Source organism: Lampris incognitus, chromosome 3 (assembly GCF_029633865.1).
Source record: "Lampris incognitus isolate fLamInc1 chromosome 3, fLamInc1.hap2, whole genome shotgun sequence".
Lineage (NCBI taxonomy): Eukaryota > Metazoa > Chordata > Actinopteri > Lampriformes > Lampridae > Lampris > Lampris incognitus.
The window spans coordinates 84,690,153-84,713,828 of NC_079213.1; the positions used below are offsets into that span (position 1 = coordinate 84,690,153).

The following is a 23,676-nucleotide window of genomic DNA, read 5'->3' on the forward strand; positions in this document are numbered from 1 at the left end:
ATGGTAAAGCACTGCTTGTAAATGGGGCAGCTCAGCTCCGCAGCAGGGAGCTGATGTATGTTTTTACACGGGTTTCAGAGCGATGGAGCAGTGGTGTCAGTGTTATTCCCTGTGGGCTTGTTGCTGTGACATGTAGAGGCAATGATATGGGTTTGTGTGCTTTGTGAGCATGCTAGTCAGCCCCCATGCAGCAGCTTGTTAAAGCTGGGGTGGATGACATGGCTCCTTGGGTACTGAGGGATTTACGAAAAGGCACTCTGAACACATTTCTGCATTTGGCAATGGTTTCCGTCCACAGTAACTCAGGATGAGGATGAGTTTCAGTTCCTAAATCACCAATATTGCTGATGACCAAAAGGTCAAAGGTCACGGCCACTCCCCAGAAGTCATAGGAACATTTTTTCTGTTGATTGTTTTTGTGTTAAAAGCAGAGCCTTACATTGCCATAGATACAGGTGTTGTTTTTTTTTTTTGCATAGATGGTCCAGTGTTGAACAGAATCCATTAGCCAAGCCTGGTGGTGGTACGTTGCTCTATCCATTGACTTCACTGAGGGAAAAAAAACTTTGCTCATTGTGTCTACTCAAAGCCAGAAAGAAACTTTACTTGATAAAAGTTGTAATGGTAACTCTTGTCTTTAAAGGACTTCAGAGGTTGAACAGTGGGAAGATGGTGGCACGAACTCACATTTGCAGCAGCCTCACCCAGTACCGACTATGCAGTGTCTTTCTCCATGTCTTCATCTGCATCTGTTTGTGTCATTGTTCATTCATTCACTCATTCATCTTCAGCTGTTTCTCTGGGGCTGGGTCGTGGTGGCAGCAAGCTAAGTAGGGCACTCCAGATGTCCCTCTCCCCAGCAACACCCTCCAGCTCCTCCTGGGGGATCCCAAGGCGTCCCAGGCCAGATTCGACATGTAGTCCCTCCAGTAATTCTGGGTCTACCCCGGGGTCTTCTCCCAGTTGGCCGTGCCCGGTAAACCTCCAAAGGAAGGCGCCTAGGAGGCATCCCTAATCAGATGCCCCAACCACCTCAACTGGCTCCTTTCAACACAAAGGAGCAGCAGCTCTACTCCAAGCTCCCTCTGGATGTCTGAGCTCCTCACCCTATCTCTAAGGCTGAGCCCAGACACCCTACGGAGGAAACTAATTTCAGCCACTTGTATCCACAGTCTCACCCTTTCGGTCACTACCCAAAGCTTATGACCATAGGTGAGGATTGGAGCGAAGATTGACTGGTAAATTGAGAGCTTTGCCTCCCGGCTCAGCTCCCTCTTCACCACAACAGTCCGGTACAACGTCCGCATTACTGCTGATGCTGCACCAATCCACCTGTCAATGTCCCACTCCATCCTACTCTCACTCGTGAACGAAATACTTGGCACTCCTTCACTTGAGGCAACAACTCATCCCCAACCCGGAGGGAGCAAGCCACCATTTTCCGGTGGAGAACCATGGCCTCAGACTTGGAGGTGCTGACTCTTATCCCAGCCATTTCACACTCAGTTGCAAACCACCCCAGTGCGCACTGGAGGTCGCGTTCTGATGAAGCCAACAAAACCACATCATCTGCAAAGAGCAGAGATGCAATTCTGAGGTTCCCAAAACAGACACACTTCTAACCTTGGCTGCGCCTTGAGATCCTGTCCATGAATATAACAAACAGAATCGGAGACAAGGGACAACCTTGGCGGAGTCTGACACCCACCGAAAATGTGTTTGACTTTGGGCCGCGAATGCGGACACAGCTCTCACTTTGGTTGCACAAGGACCGGTCATTGTGTCAATGTTTAAAGTTTTTATTTTGATAGTCGATTTTTTTTTAAATGGCTGGGAGAGCTGGCGTTGGATCAGTTGAGAGAGGTTGGGCTGCTGCATCCTGTGGGCCCAGGGACCACGGCCCTGCTCAGAGTTGTGCCCAAGAGGAAACACCAAGGCAGTCTGGCGGCGGCCTCACCTAGCGTTGACTGTGCAGTGTTTTTGTCTGCATCTGCGTTTGTGTCATCATGTGAAGTGCAAGGGAGGTGTGTCAAAGGTGTTTGACAGGGAAAGCTAGCATTGGATCAGCTGAGGGAGCCTGGTCTGCTGTGTCTGGTGGGCCCAAGGACCACGGCCCTGCCCGAAGCTGCACCCGAAGAGGAAACACTGAGGGTGGTCTGACAAGACACAGAAGCGGGGCAGGCGAAGCTAACTGCTAGCCCATGCAGACTGGCAGTTCCGACAGTCATCCTATCTGGTGTTTGTTCTCTGGACAGTAGTATGTTTGGACTGGGTTGCACTGAATGGACTGTGTTGTTAACTGTTTGTGATTTTTGCTTTGTTCTCCCTGTTTTTTGTATGTTTTTGGTGGTGTCATTTTGGGAAATTTTGGATATGTGTTTTTATCTTTTGTGTTGCATTGCTGTGGGCTGGGGGAAACGAAATTTTGTTTCTTTTGTGTACACAAGTACATGATTGAAAGGACAATAAATTGTTCCTGATTCCTGAGTTTGTCCTTGTTTGGACAAGCTGTCATTCACAATGTTAGCTTCACTGTTAACATACTGAACTCACAGAAGGGTGTCAGAATTTTTCTTCCTTTTTTTTTTAATAAGGACAAATTCTCCTGCAAATTAAAAGAGGTGAGAGGTTTTGAACACTTACTCTTTGACGCTGGGCTTCAGAGACAGTTTTCTATCCTTCTGAGAGGTCTGAGTGTGGGGATCCTCATTAATTAAAGACCCGATCTGCAGCTCCTGTCTGTGAATCATTATAATACAAAGTCTCTGGCTTTAAACACTGACTCTATGGGCCCTCATCAGGCCATGGAAACCACCTCACTCGCCCTTTTTTTGTCGGTGGCTGCATCTGCCTCAGTGTTTGATGGTCCTCTGTTAGTTCTCATCCCCTTCAGTAGCTAATATCATACGCATATGTGTGTGCCGTGTGTGTGCGTGCACGTGCGCCTGTCTGCCTGTATGTGTTTGTATTGAGTGGGGCTTGTATGTCAAAGTGTGCTTACATGTTTGTGAATATATTTAATGAGTCTGTCTGTGGGTGTGGGTGTGTTTGTGTTTGCCTCTTTGTCTTTGTTTACAATTGTGTACAGTTGTGTGTTTGCACATAGATGTGTGTGCAACCTTGTAATTTTATATTGAAGCATGTTTGCGTGGTGTGTATATATGTGTATGACCTTGTATTTTTGCATTTACGTGTGTGTGTGTGTGTGTGTGTGTGTGTGTGTGTGTGTGTGTGTGTGTGTGTGTGTGTGTGTGTGTGTGTGTGTGTGTGTGTGTGTGTTGGTTGCAGGTGGCGGAGCTGGAGGCTCAGAGTAGGCGTCCGGCTGCCAGAGAGTCTGAGGGGGAAGAACTGAGCCACTCTGTGGAGGAGCTGGAGACCCTGCTCAGAGCCAAAGACCAAGTAAGACCCAGAGCTCCCAGAGAAGGAGGACAACCACTGACTGTACATATGAAGACACTTATGCCAAAATGATATATTCGCATTCTAAGCGATATACCAAAGGCCAGTTAACTTAAGCCTTAAACCAAGGTGGTCATTATGACCGTTTTGGATTTTCAAAGTTTAATAACTTTGTGAAAAAAAAAGATACAGACCTGCCACTCCCTGAATTCTCCTCTAAAACGGCATATATTTGCATTAAAATGAGTTTTAGACCAATTGCACAAAAAAAAAGTTATGATAAGATCTACCTAAAATGACCATGAACGGTCAAAAAGACAGCTCGTAATTTGTGCGTCATGGTGTGCGTCACGTCACTATTTATGACGTGTTTTGGTCGCATCATTTTTTACGCGAAGTTCATTGCTCTGTCCTAGAAAAAAACTAGCATTCTCTAGTGCAGAGTAATAGTCTAAACATGATTTTTGTTTATTTCCAACCTGTCTGGTTACAGACGCCATTTCAGACGCATCATGACCACCACTGAGGCGTTGCAGTATTTACAGGCGTTGGACAGCGGCCATTTTAGATTGTTTGAAAAATAGTAGTAAAAGATGGTAAAATGTTAATTTTTGGTGTCAGTTAGTTTCTTAACAGATGTACTAACATATATAATGCATTAATATCTCAATTGGGTATTTATCTTGGCAGAATATAGAGTTTAAAACTGTGGCGGTCATTTTGACTGCCCACGGTCGTTCTAGTAGTTTTTAAGTTCCAGTTGTTGTTTGGGACTGTTTCAATATTTATTTTCAGTTCTTTTTTTACATTTCACGTTTTATAGGCCTTGTTACGTTTGTTAGATTAGCAATATGTGTTTTCTGTTTTGTTTTTCAGGTAATATTTTCACTTTTTCAATTTTGCTATTCAAGTTCGACCATGTCTCTCTGAAGTTTAAATTGTTAAAAAATAGTATTATAGTTGTTAAAATGTTAATTTTGATGTCTTTTGTTTCCTAACAGACATACTACCATATACAATGCGTTAATATCTCAATTGGGTATTTATCTTGACAGAATATAGAGTTTAAAAACCGGCCATTATTTTGACTGCCCATGGTCGTTTTAGGTAGGAGTGAAATCCCGGTCGTTCTAGTGTTAAAAGATTACTGAGTATTTGAAACAAGGGCCCACTCTCCAAACAAAACGATGGTATCACAATATTAGAGTAAAGATGCTTCTAAAAAAAAGCGTGCAACATAAAATCATTGGTTGGCTAAGTGACAGGCTGGATTATCTAGATTTTATACATTGTAACAAGATTTAAGCGCTTAAGGGGAAGGATACACAGAGCATTCAGGTGCACTGTGTGGGCTTTATTTGACCAATCAAACACTTGCAGGCACAACACTCTGGCACTTAAATCCATTTAGGGAAATAGTTCACCAAACAAATGTGTTTCATCTCAGTCACCTTACACACATAGGTCAGACTGGCCCAGTACCCACAGGCTGCTCAAAACACACACACACACACACACACACACACACACACACACACACACACACACACACACACACACACTATATATATAATACTTGGCAGAATAGAAAACCAGTAACACTGATTTTACCTGGTTGAGAGCTTCTGTAGATCATCATTGATCAAGCGCTGCTCTTATCAATAAGATACAAGAGTGTTTTGTGTTGGCCAAAATGAAGGGTTGGAGTGGCATGTAAGCAGGTTTGAAAGACTGCAGGTTCAAAGCCCAGCAATGCATAGTTAGGAAAAAGAGTGAATGAAGCTCCCGTTCTTTAGAAACCATTGTTTTGGTGCACTTAAGCAAGAACAGTATAAGGGCTGTGGTTGCGCTGGGCAGCTGGTCAACAGTGAAAGTGTGAGGTTGTACGGACAACACCCAGTGGTAGAACAGTAGGAGACTGTGGTTGTACTGAGAAGCTCCCAGGTGTGAATGTTTAATTGTACAAATGTGTAGCTGGGTGAAAAAGAAATGCATTCATGCTCAGAAATACTCCTGCATAAATAAAATTATATGAAAAGGTAGTATCTCCCTTTAAAGCAGCTAATAGCCCGTCCTTGGCAAGTGCTGCTCTCTTCGTCCACACTGTTAGAAGTCTGCCTCTGTCCCCGGTCCCTGCCGTCCCACAATCTAAACAAGTTCTCCTACCGACAACGGGACTGAGACAAGGTCACGCTGTTCTGAACAGCTGCCCCACTGGGGTTCTGCTGTGCTAAATCTTACAGACAACAACCTGTTGCCGCAGCATATGCCAAATTACTCGGCTTCTTTTAGAGAGCTACATCTAGAAAGGGGGGATTCTGGGGACTCTACATACACTGGATGAAGGCTACTGGGGAACCATGATGTGGTGTCATGATAAGCTGATGTTTTTGTTTCCAGGAAATTCAGAGCCTACAGAGCAAGAAGTGTGACATCAGTGAGCTGGAGAAGGAGAGAGAAGTGGCGATGGAGAGACTACGGGTAAGCTAAGAGGCAGACTCAAGCCATGCTATACCCAAACTAAAAAAGCATGTTTTACAGTATGTCTTCTTATAGTTTGGTTCAATCTGGGTATGACAGTAAAGTATTGGTAAGGTTAACATATTAGGTCCTGGTCCACTTTAAAAGGCCGCTGGCAGGGCTACATGCTGTATTGTCCAGGCTTTTGTCTCCCTCAAACATAAACACACCAGGTCAGTATTCCAGTGCAAGACCAAAGGGAACAGATACTACATCACTTTCTGGACCTAGCACAGAATTGTTAACATGTTATAGCACTTGTAGGTTCAGTAAGGCCACATCATGGTTCTGATGTTAATAGTACCAGTTAAATGGCAGAGCGATGAAGGAGAAAAGAGATTTGGTGTAATTTTCAGCAGCAGAGCAGATGTGATGTATATCAGATCTCATCCATCTCTGTCAAGCTCTCCATCATCTTGAGCTTTTGAAGTCAGCTGTGACTGAATATTGACACTGGACTACTCAGTGTGTTTATAATGTAATTTATACACAGATGCAGTTGGCACACAGAATTAGCCTGCTTATTAAATAACAAAATCGCACAAATATATTCACGGCCACAGTCACACAGCCCTGTTTGATATGGAGAAATCAATGGCATTTAAGGGAACTAACTGGCTATAAAATGGGAGAGACTGATAAGCTGCAAGGTTGTTGGTGTGAACTCCTGTCTTTACTAAATTATAACTGCCAAAGTGCATTTGTGTGAGATGTCTATTATGCTCGACAGCCATTACACTACATCCTGTTTTCTGTCTGTATGGGATGTTTCTGTTTGTTCAGGGTGGACAAACATGAACACTCTCTCTCAAAGAGAGGTCCATCATATATGTCTGGATTAACACTGTATATAAAACGTTATGCAGTTAAAGGTTACCAATCTAGTTTTGTCACTAGTGGTGCTGCAAAGCAGTGGGTCCCCATTTTGTTTATAACATGTTCTTCCAGCACACGCATGACGGTGAACATGCACACCAAGACCACAGGGTGATGTATTACACATACGTATCTGTGGAAAAAACATGAGGAAGAGGAACTACCAATTTGGAAATCAAGCCGCATCAATACGCATCCAGGAAACAAGGGGTAGAAGAACATTGAGAGAATTATGTTGACTGGCGAGAGCGAAGCTGCTGCTGCAAAAGCAAAGAAACGAGAACCTGACCATAATATAGAAGGAAGAGAACAAAAGGATGAAGGAGCAGATAGAGGAAGTCTTGGCTGACGTTCAACAACTCTTAGACATTGTTCCCTGATCTCGGTGTCAGGCATCCTCAAAACCAAATCCTGGGCAGGAAAATTAGGGAATTCTCTAGGAAAGAAATGTCTAAATATCTAAATCTAAATACTGCTTGTAGGTGTGAGTGCAAATAATGTGTAACGGCAAGTAAAATCAAACTTTATGTCAAAAATTTGTAAGATGCACAAAATTTAAAAAAAAGGACTGGTTGTTAAAATCCCTAGTGTTTACACTACAACAGTTTCGGTGGGAATTAAACTGGAGATGTCTGCCAAGGTGACATTGCCACCACCAGGACACACATCTTTGTTATATCTTCTAAAGCCTTATAAATATGGGTTAATGACTAGCTTTTATTTATCTTCCAGTCCTTACATTCCTTCCTTAGGCCCAGTGGTTAGCGATGTTGTCTCACAGCAAGAAGGTCCTAGGTTTGAACCTCAGGGTTGTCCAACCTTGGGCTCATCCCAGGTTGTCCTCTGTGTGGAGTTTGTATGTTCTTCCCATGTTTGCAGTGGGTTCTCGCCACGTGCTCCAGTTTCCCCCACCATCAAAAAGACATGGCATGGCAAGACGAACTGGAGTTGGTCCCCAGGCACTTCACAGTGGCTGGCCACTGCTCCTAGCTACACAGCTAGGATGGGTTAAATGCAGAGAAGAATTTCCCCATGGGGATTAATAAAAGTATATCAAAATCAAATCAATATTGGTAGTGTCCAGGTAGCATAGCGGTCTACTCCGTTGCCTACCAACACGGGGATCGCCAGTTCAAATCCCTGTTTTACCTCTGGCTTGGTCAGGTGTCCCTAAAGACACAGTTGGCCATGTCTGCAGGTGGGAAGCCAGATGTAGGTATGTGTCCTGGTCGCTGCACTAGCGCCTCCTCTGGTCGGTCGGGGCACCTGTTTGGTGGGGGGGGACTGGGGGGAATAGTGTGATCCTCCCACGTGCTAGGTCCCCCTGGTGAAACCCCTCACTGTCAGGTGAAAAGAAGCAGCTGGTGACTCCACATGTATTGGAGGAGGCATGTGGTAGTCTGCAGCCCTTCCCGGCAGACGGGTGGAGCAACGACCGGGACAGCTCGGAAGAGTGGGGTAATTCAACAGGTACAACTAGGGAGAAAAAGGGAGGAAAAAAATCAAAAATAAAAATAAAAATCAAATTATACAAGTTGCAAAGGATTGGTAAATTCTGTATTTAGATTTTGTTGAACACTATAAAACCAACATAGAATAACATCACATACACATTTTGGCAATGAAAATTATTAGCATTAACACGAAATTGGCCAATTTACATACTTTGAACAGTAAACAGCAGCTGTGTTAGCAGGGTATATGTTCACTATTACCTTGACTTAATACAACTTGGTACCACTATACAATAAGACTACACTTATAAAGGGTTTATGAATGGTTTATAATTAGTTTGTTTATTAGGTTGTGAACACTTTCTAAATCATTAATAAGCTGTTATAACAGATTAGATAAAAAGGGCAACAGTGGCCTGTTGCTTGCCAAATAGTGAGCCCACGTTTATCTTTACTGTTAAGCCTCAGATGTCACTGGTTACTCATCTAACAACTAGCAAGATCTGAGATTCAACAGGGTAGCTAAGTGCAGCAGTAACTCAATCTTGCCAAATAGTGAGCCTGGATCAATGTATGAAAACTGTTATAACGTTTTAATAATTGTTTATTAATGATTCATATAGTGTTTACAACCTAATTAAATGCAAATTATAAACCATTTCTAAATCCGTTATAAGGGTAGTCTTATTTTAAAGTGGTACCAACATCTTGGTGTTAGCCACACGACAAATTGCCTGGTAGCCAACCAAGTGAAAGTGTATTTTCCTCAAAGACTTGATGTTGTCAATCAAAATGTAAATGAGGTTTTATGCTTGATTGGTTACACAATTCAACAATTGGTGGCAGTAATGCGCCAATGTAAAATTACAATCTGACAATAAAAAGAACAGAAGAAGAACATTGCCAGTTGTAAATAATAATTGTGCTTTCAAAACATTACAGATTAAGGCTTTGCAAGTAACTAATGAGGTAGGTAATGTGTTGAACATGTTTATTCTGCTTCAGTGTGTTTTGGTGAGAAATTTCTTAATGTAAACAAAACCCAAGTGTGTTTATAAAGAAGCTATATTAGGTACCTTTAAGTCAATGTGAATGTAGTAAGGAAAAAAACATTCTTAACCAGCTAAAATCTGGACCATTCTTTGTGCAAGGTGACTGTTAAGTAGTAAGTAAAGCCCGATTATTCTTTTTTTTCCAAGCAAAATCACTTACAGCTGCAGTCGAAGCACGGCTGCAGTTAAAGCTACAACCTGGATACATCGGCCCTTTTGCATACTCTGTTTTGCTGGTGTATTGAAATCAATAACTAATCCATGGATATCCAGCCCATGAACACTCCTGTAGTTGCAGTAGTTGCATATTTTTATGGGTCATGTTTTTTTATGGTTTATGTCTGGTAGGACTTTCCTGTGAAAAGTGATATAGCACACGTTGGTTTCCCCCCCTTTTAGTCCCCAATTGTATCTGGCCAATTACTCCACTCTTCCAAGCCGTCCCGGTTGCTGCTCCATCCCCTTTGCCGATCCGGGGAGGGCTGCAGACTACCACATGCCTCCTCCAATACATGTGGTGTCGCCAGCTGCTTCTTTTCACCTGACAGTGAGGAGTTTCTCCAGGAGGGTCTTCCGCATGGGAGGATCACGCTATTCCCCCCAGTTCCCCCTCCCCCCCGAACAGCCGCCCTGACCAACCAGAGGAGGTGCTAATGCAGCTACTAGGACATATACCCACATCCGGCTTCCCACCCGCAGGCATGGCCCATTGTGTCTGTAGAGACGCTCGACCAAGCCAGAGGTAACACAGGGATTCAAACTGGTGATCCCCGTGTTGGTAGGCAACGGAATAGATTGCCACACTACCCAGACGCCCCTGGCACACATTGTTTTATGTGGTTGTGGATAACAAGCAGATATGGCAGACAAAGATCAAATAAACCTTTACTCATGTGTGCCACCATTTGTGACTAAACTCAGGTTTATCCATGTTTAGCCACTTAAACTCAGGTTCAGCATTTACTTGTGGGAGATGCTGACACAACAGCATTGCAGTCGTTTCATCTCAGATGAACCTTTGGGATTTGGAGTGGTCAAACACCAATACAGTAACCAGTATCACCATGTAAATCCAGCAAAAACGCCTATCTTCAGGATTGTTGATGTGGGGTATGTGCTATTTCACTAGTTACGCGGGATTGATACAGGACTCTGTGTGTGTGTGTGTGTGTGTGTGTATGTGTGTGTGTGTGTGTGTGTGTGTGTGTGTGTGTGTGTGTGTGTGTGTGTGTGTGTGTGTGTGTGTGTGTGTGTGTGTGTGTGCGTGCATGTGTGTGCATCTATAGGAGCTGGAGAGGAGGAACGCCGAGCTGGAGGAGAGTGTTCACGACACCGAGAAGACTCTGGCTTCCAGCCAGGAGCAACGGGAGCAGGCTGAGAGCGAAGTGCGACGGGTCATCGAGGTTCTGGATCTTAAAATCTACGACCTGAACGACCTGAGACAGACCTTGTCCAAACTCATTGATAAGTAGCCGCGCCGCCTCAGCCGTGGGGCCACATCCTCAACAGTCAATGCTGGCTTTCTCCTTTTGACCTCCCTCGCCTTACCTCCTCTGATCTGATCTGACAGCAGAGGCCGGGACACAGCAACACGGTGACCGCCTGTTGGGAGTTTGCCTTCATTGATCCTCTTCAAGAAAAATCAATCAAAGTTAAGTTTTACGTTGTTATTCTGAGAAAGCAGACATTTCAAAAAGACAACAGGGTTTTTTCCCCTTTGTTTTAGATCTCAGTTTAATTAGCATTGCGTTACTAGCTGTTTATTTTGATGAGGGAATTGGCTGTTCCTGCCTTCCCTTGGTATATTTTTCATGATCAAACATTGGAGAAAAACTAAAGTAGAAAGTTGTATAGACAAGAGAGTGAAAGACGAATACAGTTCCTTTGACAACACTGAACTGCATCCCCTGAAATGACGGAAAGAAACATATGGACAGCAATCTTTCTCCACCTGTAGTTAAGATTGACATTCTTTCCAAAACAAATATATTTATTGTGAAGGTACAGGAGACTGACTGTCCATAAGCTTCTTCTGTAAACCATGTCAGGTGATGAAATTGGATGAAATAGCATTTGAATTGGATTCCAGATCTCACAATTGATAACTCACAAAGATGTGGGGAAAAAAAAAAACTTCAGAAATGTCACAAAAAAAAAGTGCTTTCTTCACAGTAACAGCCCAGAAGTCCATTTTGGCAGGTTTCCCCTTTTAACAAAGTTGAGATGCACCTGGAGGCTGATGGGATGGATGACGGACGATGGAAGTGAGAAAATGTCTAGTTTTATGAACTTCAGTATGTTCAGCAAATAGGCGGCAGACCCTTTGGACTGGCCTGCAGACCCCAGCAGCACAACTGGTTTAAAGATGCAACAGCTTGTTCTTATGGCGTCTTCAGATGCTCGCTGGGGACAATATGGTTTTGTATTCATGGTTTATGAGGTATTTTCTTTTGCAGCATGTGCTCGTTCATGTTCATTGATGTGTCCGCCAACAGTTTTAGAAAAGTAATCAGGGTGGGACATGACTACCAGTCAAACCAAAGTAACTTTTGGCTGCTTCATATTTCTTTTCTACCGACCACTTTGGGAGATATCCACCATCATTTGAGGATACGTCTCATTGTATTTGGGGGAGGGAAAACAAGCTGGTTGCCTGGTAGAACTGGGAAAGCGGGGGGCTGGTGAATTTTAAAACAAACCAGCCGCATTAGTGTGCAGATAGAAAAGCTGAACTGAATTGGGGATTGTGCTCGACGATGTAGGTGCCAAGATATAACTGTTTTATGTCTGTTAGCGTCAACACAGTTATCGCATTCTGCTTTGTGTCCTTGTTTAGCATTAAGTAACACTTGTGTTTGCCATTATAGTAATGATAATAACCCTAGTCTCGAACATGACAGCACTGCATGAACTCGGCAGGACTCCTGGGTCTGCTAATGAATGCTGAGTACTGTATGTGCATTACCAAGCAACGTGCAACCTCTAATAACTAGATGTAAAAGCACAAATGCCGTAGTATTAGTAAATGGGAACTTAGCTTACTTTTTTGATCTGTATGTGACTCTCTAATGCACATTGCCTACAGATAATTTACTACAATATGATAACATGGTACTCGTAAGGTGCAGGCATTCATGAAAAAGCAATAACGTTTTTAGTGCAGATACCTGTCAATGGATAAATGACAGGTACTTTTTAGTTGATGAGACCTCAGCCAAAGCCAATTCTTATCCGTTCAACAAGAGTGCTGTTTATTAAGTAACATTGTTTTGCAGTTGGCTTTATCTGCACAACCAGAAGAATAATGAATTAAAAACCACTTTCCTTAAAAAAAAACCCCAAAAAAAACACGAGAACGTGACAGGGCCAGCACCTGCTCTCCACCAGTTTCACATGGTTATTGTTAAAAGGTTTACATCAGTTATACTATACAAGGCAAGGACGATGCAAACACTTGGCGAATGGCTCTGTAATACAAAATGTTCATGCAAGGGTATGAGGACTTTAAATATCAAACGTAGTTGCTTTTAGTGATGTGTACCAAGCACCAGGGAGATTTTTATTAATGTAGATAGCATTGTCCAGCAGGGTATAATGTGCTTATGTACTGGAAAACCTTCCCATGCATTTCAGCACTGGCATGGGGCCATTGTAAAGCGTTAATGTTATACCTCTGTTGCCGGCTACAGAAGAGAATGCAACACCAAAGACACAGCACTTGCCACACTGCACTCACCTCAACTGGAAGAGGCGTGCTCATTTTTCGTGATGCTGAACTTCATCTCTTATCAATTCTGATTTGTTTTGAATTGCTCATGAAGATATTCCATTTCAGTGTCTTACATAAATTTTGGTACGACTCAGGATATCTCGAGAAAACCTGACTCATCTGGGTCACTTCTGTGAACAGGTATTGCAGACTGGACAGTCTCAATGCTCTTAATGTTGTCATCTGACTGGATTTGTGGCAAAGCAAATGCTTGTATGGGAATTGGTGGTAATTTGATGTAACAGTTCTCCATATTTGTATGCAATTCTTTTAACATTAAAATTAAGTTGTGCAAGTCAATATTGTTTATCCTGAAAATAGGAGCCAGGGACAAGGCTGTGCTTGACCCACTTTCTGAAGAAAAAAAAAAAAAGAGGTATTATGACTTGTGGATAACCCAGTTTTACAAGTCACCTTTCGCTGAGATCTCCGTTAATACATCTGCTTCTGGTAAATACCCTGACCTCTTATCCCATGAAACTTTTCATCCATAATCTAATTTTTTGATTTTCAATTGGATTTAGTACTTTTGCTGGTATTGACAATATGAATCGACTTTTATTTTAAATTCATCCCTAGCGAAACATTTTAAAACAAGTATTGCATGTCACCTCAGTTCAATCAATCAATCAAGTTGCTTTTTTTATAGCGCTTTTCTAGCTGCAACAAGCACTCTCTCCCAAGACAGACAATGTGCAGGTAAACAATTAATTGATCATCCCTGGTTTTTCTGCACTCCATATGCCCAAATGATGCAAACTTAAGATTTTATTTTTCTTCATGATAAACCATGAAATCTTCCATTCTTACGAAAGATCCAAGATAAACTAGAACTCAGAGACACGGACCAGCTCTTTTTCTACTGTTTATTTTAACAAGATGTCATACATAGCCCACAGTCCAAATATCTACTTCAGCTTCTTCTTGGGACGCAGGTTGTTGGTGTGTCCACACTTCTTCTTGCGGCAGTTAACAGCACGGGGATGAAGACGAGCGTAACACCTAGAGTACAAGAGATCAAAGGTCAGAATTTAGGGAGAGGTTTCTTGAACCAACCAGAAAGCCAGAGCAAGACTTGGTCTGGTAGCAGGTATTTGTTTCCATAGTCACTTCTCTTCAAATAACCTTTTAGTAGACTAACAATGAAGGTATTTAAATGTCAATTCAGTGCCACGGATGGGCTTCAACCCAAAATTTACCTTTGGGTACATCAAAGTTCTGACAACCTCCTTCCTACAACCTACTTATACTGTTGATAATTTATAAACAAACCCAAATTATTATTACTCATTGGATAATCAATTTTACTAAAGTGAACTTCAGTTTTATTCTCTGTCAGGACTAAATCCTGATAGTGAAATGAATTCTGGCCAAACGCTAATGAACCTTGTTCACTCCAGCAGGCAGGCAATCATCTTTCAGTAGTTTTAATCATAATTTATGGCTGCCAATATCAAGATGCCATCAGTACTCAGGTTTCTTTGACAAAATTCAATGTCAGTTGGCAGGGAGCCTGTAACAGCCACAAGAACCTGCTTTTCCAGTCTGAATATAAAGCACTACAAACTAATGTCACTGATATTTAAAAACAAAACAAATTCCATCTACTGCTCTATCTCAAATTTAACAGAAGTATTGGAGAGAACCACTCCACTTTTAAGTTTGAAGTTATGAGGGTGAAACAATGTATAAAGGAGTATTTGACATTACATACTTGCGACAGATCATCTTTTCGCAGTTGTATTTCTGAGCCAGCTGTCTGAGAGAGGGCTCGATGATACCACCACGCAGGCGCAGCACTAGGTGAAGGGTGGACTCTGATAGGGATAAAAATGATTTACATAATTAAAGCCTGTGTTTCAACTCATAAGGCCCTTCACATCCACATTTGGAATAAATCTCTTCTATCCATTCCATGTCTCCCCCCCGGTTTTCATTAAGTTCATACATCATAACAGATGTTTGAAAGAAGTCCAACATAGGTTCTGGATGTTGCTATATTACCCTTGAAGATGCACTGAGCAATATTTTTAATGTAACAGTGAGTCAAATGACTCCCTACAATGGGAAAGGCTTGCTTGTGCTGTCGATTGTATTGAGAAACAAATGCCATTCTCTTCATCCAGAGACAGGCTTTGCCTTCACTTCAACTCATTGTTGACATTATTTGGCCCAAAGACCGACCCCCCCCCCATAACCAATAAACCACTAGGGTGACGCTCAGAGAGAGAGAAGGGGAAGCGTTCTCAACTTCTGAGTTGCGTAAGCAGTTTATCCAGGATTTTATAGTGGAGGGTAGAGATGGCATCTTCGAGTCGGATAATGTCAATAATGAGCTGAAGGTTATGACAAAGCCTGTGTCTGGTTAAAATGAACAGACTGTGTGGTGTTGATTTTCAATGCAATCAGCAGTACCATCCATCCTTTTTCATTACAGGGAGTGGTTTGGTTCGCTTTCAACATCAAGAATACCGCTTAGTGCAGCTTTAGCCAGCTATAGATAATAAAGTTTACATATACGGGTGATGTGTATTTTAGTAATATTCACATGGTTATTACCTTTCTGGATATTGTAGTCTGACAGTGTGCGCCCATCCTCCAACTGCTTGCCAGCGAAGATCAGACGCTGCTGATCAGGGGGAATGCCTGCAAACACACATTTTCATGAGTCTATCATTTTTTATACTATAAACCGAGGCTACAAAAGTAAGTAACCTAATGGCAGGAGTCAGGCTGGCTTGGTTCTAAGAAAAATTCTCATAATTAACTAGAGGAGAGCACCCAGTAGGATGCAGAGCTCTGCCAGGCATACACATCTCCTCTTCTGGTGACAAACCATCCTTTTTCGCCTACCAGGATAAGGGAAATACATGTACACACAGACAAACAGAAAAACCAGTATTTTTCCTGTCATTAAAAGACCTCTGCGGTGCCTAAGTTGATTTAATGTGAAATACGGGGGAAAAAAGCACGTTTTTACTATGCATTTATGCCCAATAATCCAAGTAAGGAGATCACAGAAGGTTTGGAATTTGTGATATTGGGCTATACAAATAAAACTGACTTGACTTGAATCAGTTCATCTAGACACATTGAGAGAAAAGTTTCATCACTCATCCAAGTGACTTCTTCAGTCTCAACTGACTGCAGGCATCCCCCAACATTATTAAGAGGCCATCTATGTGATGAGGGAATGACTACCCCTAAACCAAAGGGGGATGGGGGCGAGTACATCTGTTGCAATCTTACAATGCTGTGATTGAAACTGTTCCCCATTCCTCTGTGAATAGTACACGGCCATTTTGACTCTAGTTAATGGTCATGCCAGTTTGCATAAGAAACCAATCATTGGTTTTGGTCATAATGCAACTTGGTTGCATATAAGCTTGGGGGATGCCTTCAATCAGTTGAGACTGAAGAGGTCACTTGGATGAGCGATGAAACGTTTCTCTCAATCAATGTCCAGACAAACTGATTCAACTTTGTGACTTTTAATATGCAGCGCTCAAGTTAAAAAAAAAAAACCTATCTAATAAAAACATTTTGCCTGTCAGTCTGGATGCGCAGCCTGCTAGGCGGACCCTCTCAAGAAAGCGACCACATCTGGCAAGAAATAACAGAGATCAGGCTATCATAATTTCAAAGCCCTTATTAAAAGACTTCAAATGTGTTTAATCATTGAGATTTTCATGATAGAAAATGAATGGAAACGAATGGCTGCTCTGCTGATTGACTTTCATTCATTATAAAGCAACAAAACAATGGTAAGAAAAGACTTCACAAGTGTTTAACTGTCGCGGTTTTCATGATTTAAAATGAATCTAGGCAAATGGCTGCTCTGCTGATTGAATTTCATTCATAAAGCAATGGTAAAAAAAACAGCTGAGCCGTGGGAAATGTTTTATTGTAGCTACTGAGATGCTTTCCTGCTGTGACTGAATAATCCTACTCTTGAAATTTGTATTTTTATAGCGGCATTTTAACACTGGAGACGATGGCACTTGTGCACGGCGGCGAGGCAGAATACTTTTTGGTTCATCCGGTGATCCTACAGTTCTGCTGCAGCAGTGAATGATTTGCTGGCTTGCAAAATACTATCGACTTCTGTTTTACTTTCAAGACTCATACCCAAATGTATGTTTTGGGTTTGACACTGTCCCTGACCTATCCGACTCAACCATAGATGTGATTCGCGCATGCGTACAGTTAACTTAGTTCGGACAACGATGGAGAGCAGCGTTGAACAAGCAAGCTAGAGACTGAATGGAGGGAGCACCGTTAGCGAGAAAAAGCATTTTTCGAAGGTTTTGAATCACTGCAACCATGAGAGGTTCTTCCTTATACACTCATAACTGTGCACAAAACGTTTTAGGCTGATACATCCAGTAGTTTGTGAGAGAGAGAGCGAGAGAGAGAGAGACAGACAGACAGAGAGACAGACAGACACACACACACAATCCCTTCCAGGCTACCACCTGGCAGAGATAATGACAACAGACAACCTGTTAAAATTGTAACCCCAACCATATATATTTGATAAATAAAAGGATAATGGATGAAATGGCAGGTCGACCTGCCCATTTATTCTGTGAACATAAGGTGCTTTCGGGCCACAGTTCTTGGGACTTTTTTTTTTTTACTTCGTTTTTATTTCAATTTCAACTGCTTATACAATCAAGTTTACAATTTTTCCATTTTTTCAGCTGTACCTATATGGTTTACAAATAATTTAACAAAAGGGAATTAAATGAATAAAAGGAAAAACAAAGAAAAAAAAAAACCTTTACTTCAGCTTGAAATGTTAGTTGTAATGGCGGTATAAATTAAAGACATGAATAATTAAAAAAAAAAGGAAGGGAGAGGTCGGAGGGGAGTTGTGTACGCATGTGTGTAGTGGTATGGCTGCGTGTATATGCATAGACAGATGAGGTGAATTGAGAGGATAGAGATGCATGTATCATACAGAATGTATAAAAGTGTCTAGAACACTTCACTGTCTCAATATAGCCATGGGCGGGCTCCACCTTTTAATAAATATATCTTTCTGAAATATCAAAGAGTATGTTATTTGTTCCATCTGATATATCTCCCATACTTTCTCAGTCCATAAATTGTATGTTGGAGGGGATCAGGTTTTAACCACTTAATTGTGATGCACTTAATTGCTGCTGTTAGTAATATTTGTAAAAGGTATTTTTTAGCTCTTCCATCAATTCCTTCTGGCATTAATCCCAGTAATGTCATCTTTGGATCTTTTGTGAAGTTTTGGTGGAATACTTAAGTGCCTCAAACACCTCTTCCCAAAATGTTCTTAATTTAGGGCATGTCCAAAATATGTGGGTATGGTTACCAAGTTGTGTTCCAGTTTCTCCAGCATTTATTTTAGTGCACTGGGCCGATTTTAGCCACTATTTCTGGTGTCTGAAAGAATCTCATAGTTACTTTCCATTTGAACTCCCTCCATGTATTTGAATTGGTTACTAGATTTGATTCAGTGCATATTTCTTCCCACATGTCCTGTGGTATATCTGTATTCATTTCAGTTTCCCATCTTCCTTTTATCTGCAGTGTATTATTCATATTCAAGCCTAAAAATATTTGGTAAACATGACTTATGACTTTCTTATCCCCGATCCCTGTTTGTAATTTTATCAAGAAATCTTCAATTGGAGTGAGCACCAATACTCTATCCCACTATTTATGTTTTGTTAAAAAGTCCCTGAATTGTAAACACCTGAAAAAATCTGTTAGGAAGCATAAATTCCTCTCTCAGCTGTTCAAATGATTGAAGGATGCCATCCTTATTAAGTTGGTGTAGATTAGTGAGTCCATGTTCTGACCATTTTTAAAAACCTGCATCTATATGGGAGGGCACAAAATCTTTTATAAATCCAATACTAGTTAGTGCAGAAATTACTTTAGGCAATCCAAATGACAATTTTATTTTCCTCCAGATTTTTTGTGTAACTCTAGTCCATTCACCCATTTGAGTTTCTTTTAAGGGGGCATTCTTGGGAGGAACTACCCACTGGGGAGGTTCGTTGAGAACTATGCCCTTCAAGGGCTTTTTTTTCTGTTTGTGTTCGCACCACCAGAAACACTGAAGTGGCTTAAGCCGTATACCAACGTCAAATATGTGTGAATACAAACGTTTTTATCTCATTCTGCACGCAACACAAGATGGAAGACACCATGATTGGAGCTGTATTTATTGTGGGTTTCATGATAATAATGAAGTTGGAAAGTAGACATGGCAATTTAGACTATGAGGTTGCATATAGGCACAATAAAGCCTGGTCTTCACCATCGAGCCATTTGTCCATGTTTTGTTCAATTTTTAAAGGCTAACGTTAAATGCAGAATGAGTAGGATTTCCCTAAAAATCAATGTATAGACTCATACAAAACCCTCTCAATCACTTTTGACCCACTAGACATGTGTGGTGGTGTCTATCTGCAGAGACCCTGTCCTCTGCCTGTATTTTATTTTTCTTCTTTTGCTGTGTACAGGACGTTAAACATAGCGACCAGGTGCCAGATCGAGAACGTAAGCACGTATCCAGTAGAAGCCACAACAATAGCGGACACAGCACCAAAAAGATGCATATATAGCGTGTTGAAACGCCAAGGGGACTATGCTCGTTCCAAAACGAGCGAATCTAGGTTTGGCTTTCACCCGCTGGCGAAGGGATGGGAATGAAGAGTGACGCGGAGTTGGCCTGTACACTGGGATGTGTTCTGGCAACTGTGGTCAGGAGCCTGCACTTCTGGTGTCTCTTGAGTCGGGAGGAGGGGCCAACTTTGAAGTTGTGTTTACATATGGCAAATCCTACTCCATCTACCTTTAAGATCGGTTCAAAGAAAGTTGAATCAGTTCATCTGAATGTTCATTGACACGTTTCATCATATTATTTATGAAGGTAGGGATACCTCAGTGTTTAGACTGAAGAGGTCACTTAGATGAGTTATGAAACGGATCTGTCAATAAACGTTATATCCAGATGAACTGATTCAACTTTGATTTTCTTACCTGAATAATTGAGCATGCATAAAAACCTGTTGTGTACCCTGCTAACGTTTAACATGGTTTTTAAAAAATTGCGGTTGCCGGTGCTTTATTGACTTTTGCTGACCAATCACCGTAAACATGTAACTCAAGGTTCCTCTTCTGCTGCAAGGGTACCTATCCTGAAAGTAGGAGCTAAAAATGTCCCTCATAGCGGTGTTCTAAGAACTATGATCGTTCCCAGTTCCCGCAGTGCGGACACAGAAAGGGGGTAGTTCCTCCAAAAGTTCTGAGAACAATGAAAAAGTTCCTCGGGTCCGAAAGTGCATACAGGTGTAATAACACTATCAACTGTTTGACAGCTCACCTTCCTTGTCCTGGATCTTCGCCTTGACATTTTCGATTGTGTCGCTGGGCTCAACCTCAAGAGTGATGGTTTTCCCCGTCAACGTCTTCACGAAGATCTGCATTTTAGCAGTCTGAAAATTCATATGCACAGACACGAGGCTAACTTAATGACAAGAAAACCAGCCCAAGTTTCGTCAATTAAGTCATTTGCTAACAATCTACAGTTATCTATCATTTATAATAGATTCAGCATAATAGAAATTAGAGGGCAATATCACCAATTTAACTGAATTAACTGTCTGATACGCAGTGTAACTACAAGCCACTGCTAACAAGAGATAAGCTAGCAGTGTGCGCAGGGCCTAGCCACATGCGTGGCGTTGGGAGTCACAATTTTCGTTTTGCTGTGTATTCTCTATACCAAGAGTGACCTGCTGAACGTTAAACAGAAATAGAAGTGATGTAGACGGAGCTTAACAAAATTTGGTTCGAGTGAAAAGCGTTTATTTGATCCTAACTCAACATATATTCAACAGATAAAATGTGTACCCACCCGGCCACTAGCGGAGCCTCAAAGAAAAGAGGACGCGAGAAGCGGAAGTATCATTACATCACTTCCTTCACTCGAAAAGAATGAGATTCCTGAATTCAGCCACATGCTTTTTTGTTTCACATTGGGTTTTTTTTTTTAGCATATCTTATTCTAAGAATAATTCACACATACACTGTTGTTTATTTAATCAAGGATTTATATTACCAAAAGTTTCAATAATTATGGTTCAGAAGCTTTCAACATCAATACGTCAATAGTAAACCGTGCCATAAAAACGTACTGACACCTGCTGTTGAAATCGTGGAACTACGAGTGTTCCGTTGAATTACACTCACCAGATGAATGCATTTCTAATATACCATGCGTGAATTCATTTAGCAAAAATAAGATACGACCACGACACGACAGAAAATAACTGTGTATATTTAACATGTGTGAGAGTATGGGAAATCAAAGGTAGCCCTCCTCCTATATGTTTCGCGTTCCAAGCCGCCTAGGTGCCTTTAGTGCAAGTTGATATTGTAACTTTATCCGTGGAAATGTCATTTTGCATAGGACTCTTCAGCAAAGAAGGCATATCTGTTCCATGTCTGGACAATGCTCTTGAAAATGGAAAACACAAGTATACAGTTAATTACCTCCTTAATAATGCTATTTTTTTCTGACACCAGCAAAATACAGTTAAGAAAAGGGAGATTAAAGCATTGAACTCTCATTCACGGGTTTATACTCTGCAAAATTTGATTTTTCTCTGGGGTTTCGGTGTCGATGACTGTAGGAATGAACACTGCATATCATTAGTGTTGTTTGTTTGTATGTACAATTTATGGCCAAAGTATGTGGACGCTCCTTCTTATGAGTGGATTAGGCTATTTCATCCACATCCATTGCTGGTGTATGCATAGAATCAAGCATACAGCCGTGCAATCTCCACAGACAAACATTGGCTGTAGACTGGGTCATACTGAAGAGTTCAGTGACTTTCATAGTGTCTCTGTCATAGGATGCCCCCTTTCCAACATGTCAGTTGATCAAATTTCTGCATTGCTAGATCTGCCCTATCAACTGTAAGTCTGTAAGAAGTGTAACATCTAGGGGCAACGACAGCTCAGCTGTGAAGTGGTAGGACAGACAAGCTCACAGAACGGGACCGCCGAGTGATAAAGCATAAAAATCATCTGTCCTCAGTTCAACCCTCACTACCGAACACCAAACTGCCTCTGGAAGCAATATCAGCACAAGAATTGTTCATCTGGCGCTACATAAAATGGGTGTCCATGGCCGAGTGGCCACATACAAGCCTAAGATCACCATGCACAATGCCAAGCTCAGCTGGAGTGGTATAAAGCACACCGCCATGAAAACGTGTTCCCTGGAGTGATGAATCACACTTCACTATCCGACAGTCTGATGGACCATTCTGGGTTTGGTGGTTGCCAGGAGAATGCTACCTGCCCAAATGCACAGTGCCAACTATAATTTGGTGGAGGAGGAATAATGACATTGGGCTGTTTTTCATGGTCTGGGCTAGGCCCCTTAGTTCCAGTAAAAAAGAAATTTTAATGCTACAGCATACAATGACACTATAGAGAATGGTGCACTCCCAACTTTGTGACAACAGTTTGGGGAAGGTCCTTTCCTGTTTCAGCATGATAATGCCCCTGTGCACAAAGTGAGGTCCATAAAGACATGGTTTGCTGAGTTTGGTGTGGAAGAACTTGACTGGCCTGCATACAGCCCTGACCTCAACCCCATCTAACACCTTTGGGATGATTTGGGACACCGACTGTGAGCCAGGCCTTCTGCCCAACATCAGTGCCCGACCTCACTAATGCTCTTGAGGTTGAATGGGAGTGAATCTTTGCGGCCATATTCAAAATCTAGTGCAAAGTCTTCCCAGAAGAGTGGAGGTTGTTATAGCAGCAAGGGGGGGGGGTGTCGTGGCAGTTATTTAATTCCACTCTGACATTACATGAGGAATGAGACAAAAATCTCTTACAGTATTGTCACATGATTTTAATATATGTTCAATGAACAGACACATTCAAACCCAGGTGCCAGGTGCTTGAATGTGAGCCGATCAATACAGTACGGTCTCTCATGTAGGGCAGTTGTCTGTTCTTCCCCTCCTTATCTCTTGTCTTCCAGCTTTCATCCACCAAGGCCACTTCTGAAATTAGCGTGTACAGACTTGCTACATTCAGTGAGTCTCCCATATATAATTCCTCTGCTATCAGCCAACAGTTAACAATAGGTCTTTATTTGTGCACCTGGAGAAGACACTTCATAAGACTACCTTTGTTCTATTACACTTGGACTTTAAGCATCCATCTAAGTTATGTAAGGTCATGGTGAAAGATTAAAAGTAAGCAAACATCAAATATGAATTGCTCTCACAGGGGACTAACGCCATACTAATGCCCATGGATTTGAAATGAGGTGTGTCCACCTACTTTTGGCCATTTAGTGTATAATTTGTGTTATATGTATCATTTGCTTTTTGTGTTGCTTATCCTTATGTCATCCCATGCATTTGTGACTTTTCAGGAAAATCAGTTATTATGTCACCATGCTTCGCATCATAAGGAACTCCATGGTGAAGCACTGTGCTCTGTTCTTTTTTCTTTTCTTTTTTTTAACAATTTTTTTCCTCAGTAGGAGTTGGCTAACTAACCAACACAATATAATAAAGGGGAAACC

The 23,676-nt window shown here is 41.8% G+C and overlaps 2 protein-coding genes across 2 annotated transcripts in view; one reads left to right on the plus strand and one right to left on the minus strand.

The window, feature by feature from the left end:
• Window positions 1-13,773, plus strand: part of LOC130108988 (homer protein homolog 3-like) — a 79,305-nt gene extending 65,532 nt beyond the window's left edge. Inside the window, exons 9-11 of the mRNA XM_056275664.1 lie at window positions 3,289-3,399; window positions 5,800-5,880; window positions 10,588-13,773. Of these exons, the coding sequence (XP_056131639.1) occupies window positions 3,289-3,399; window positions 5,800-5,880; window positions 10,588-10,773 (378 nt within the window). The 3' untranslated portion in view covers window positions 10,774-13,773. The remainder of the gene's footprint in view (window positions 1-3,288; window positions 3,400-5,799; window positions 5,881-10,587) is intronic.
• A 149-nt stretch (window positions 13,774-13,922) lies between these two features.
• uba52 (ubiquitin A-52 residue ribosomal protein fusion product 1) lies at window positions 13,923-21,012 on the minus strand. Its single transcript, XM_056275663.1, has 5 exons — window positions 20,977-21,012; window positions 20,443-20,554; window positions 15,630-15,716; window positions 14,785-14,887; window positions 13,923-14,072 (listed from the first exon to the last, which is right to left on the minus strand). Exons 2-5 carry the CDS (start codon window positions 20,543-20,545, stop codon window positions 13,979-13,981), a joined length of 387 nt encoding a protein of 128 aa, XP_056131638.1. The 5' UTR covers window positions 20,546-20,554; window positions 20,977-21,012; the 3' UTR covers window positions 13,923-13,978.
• Between the last annotated feature and the right edge of the window lie 2,664 nt (window positions 21,013-23,676).

Bases quoted from the DNA above. Each gene is read 5' to 3' on its own strand.
- uba52 (XM_056275663.1), bottom strand. From the start codon at position 20,545: ATGCAGATCTTCGTGAAGACGTTGACGGGGAAAACCATCACTCTTGAG. The intron at 15,717-20,442 runs GTGAGCTGTCAA...GTGTGTTTGCAG, and splicing joins GAAGATCCAGGACAAGGAAG to GCATTCCCCCTGATCAGCAG. The intron at 14,888-15,629 runs GTAATAACCATG...TATCCCTATCAG, and splicing joins AGACTACAATATCCAGAAAG to AGTCCACCCTTCACCTAGTG.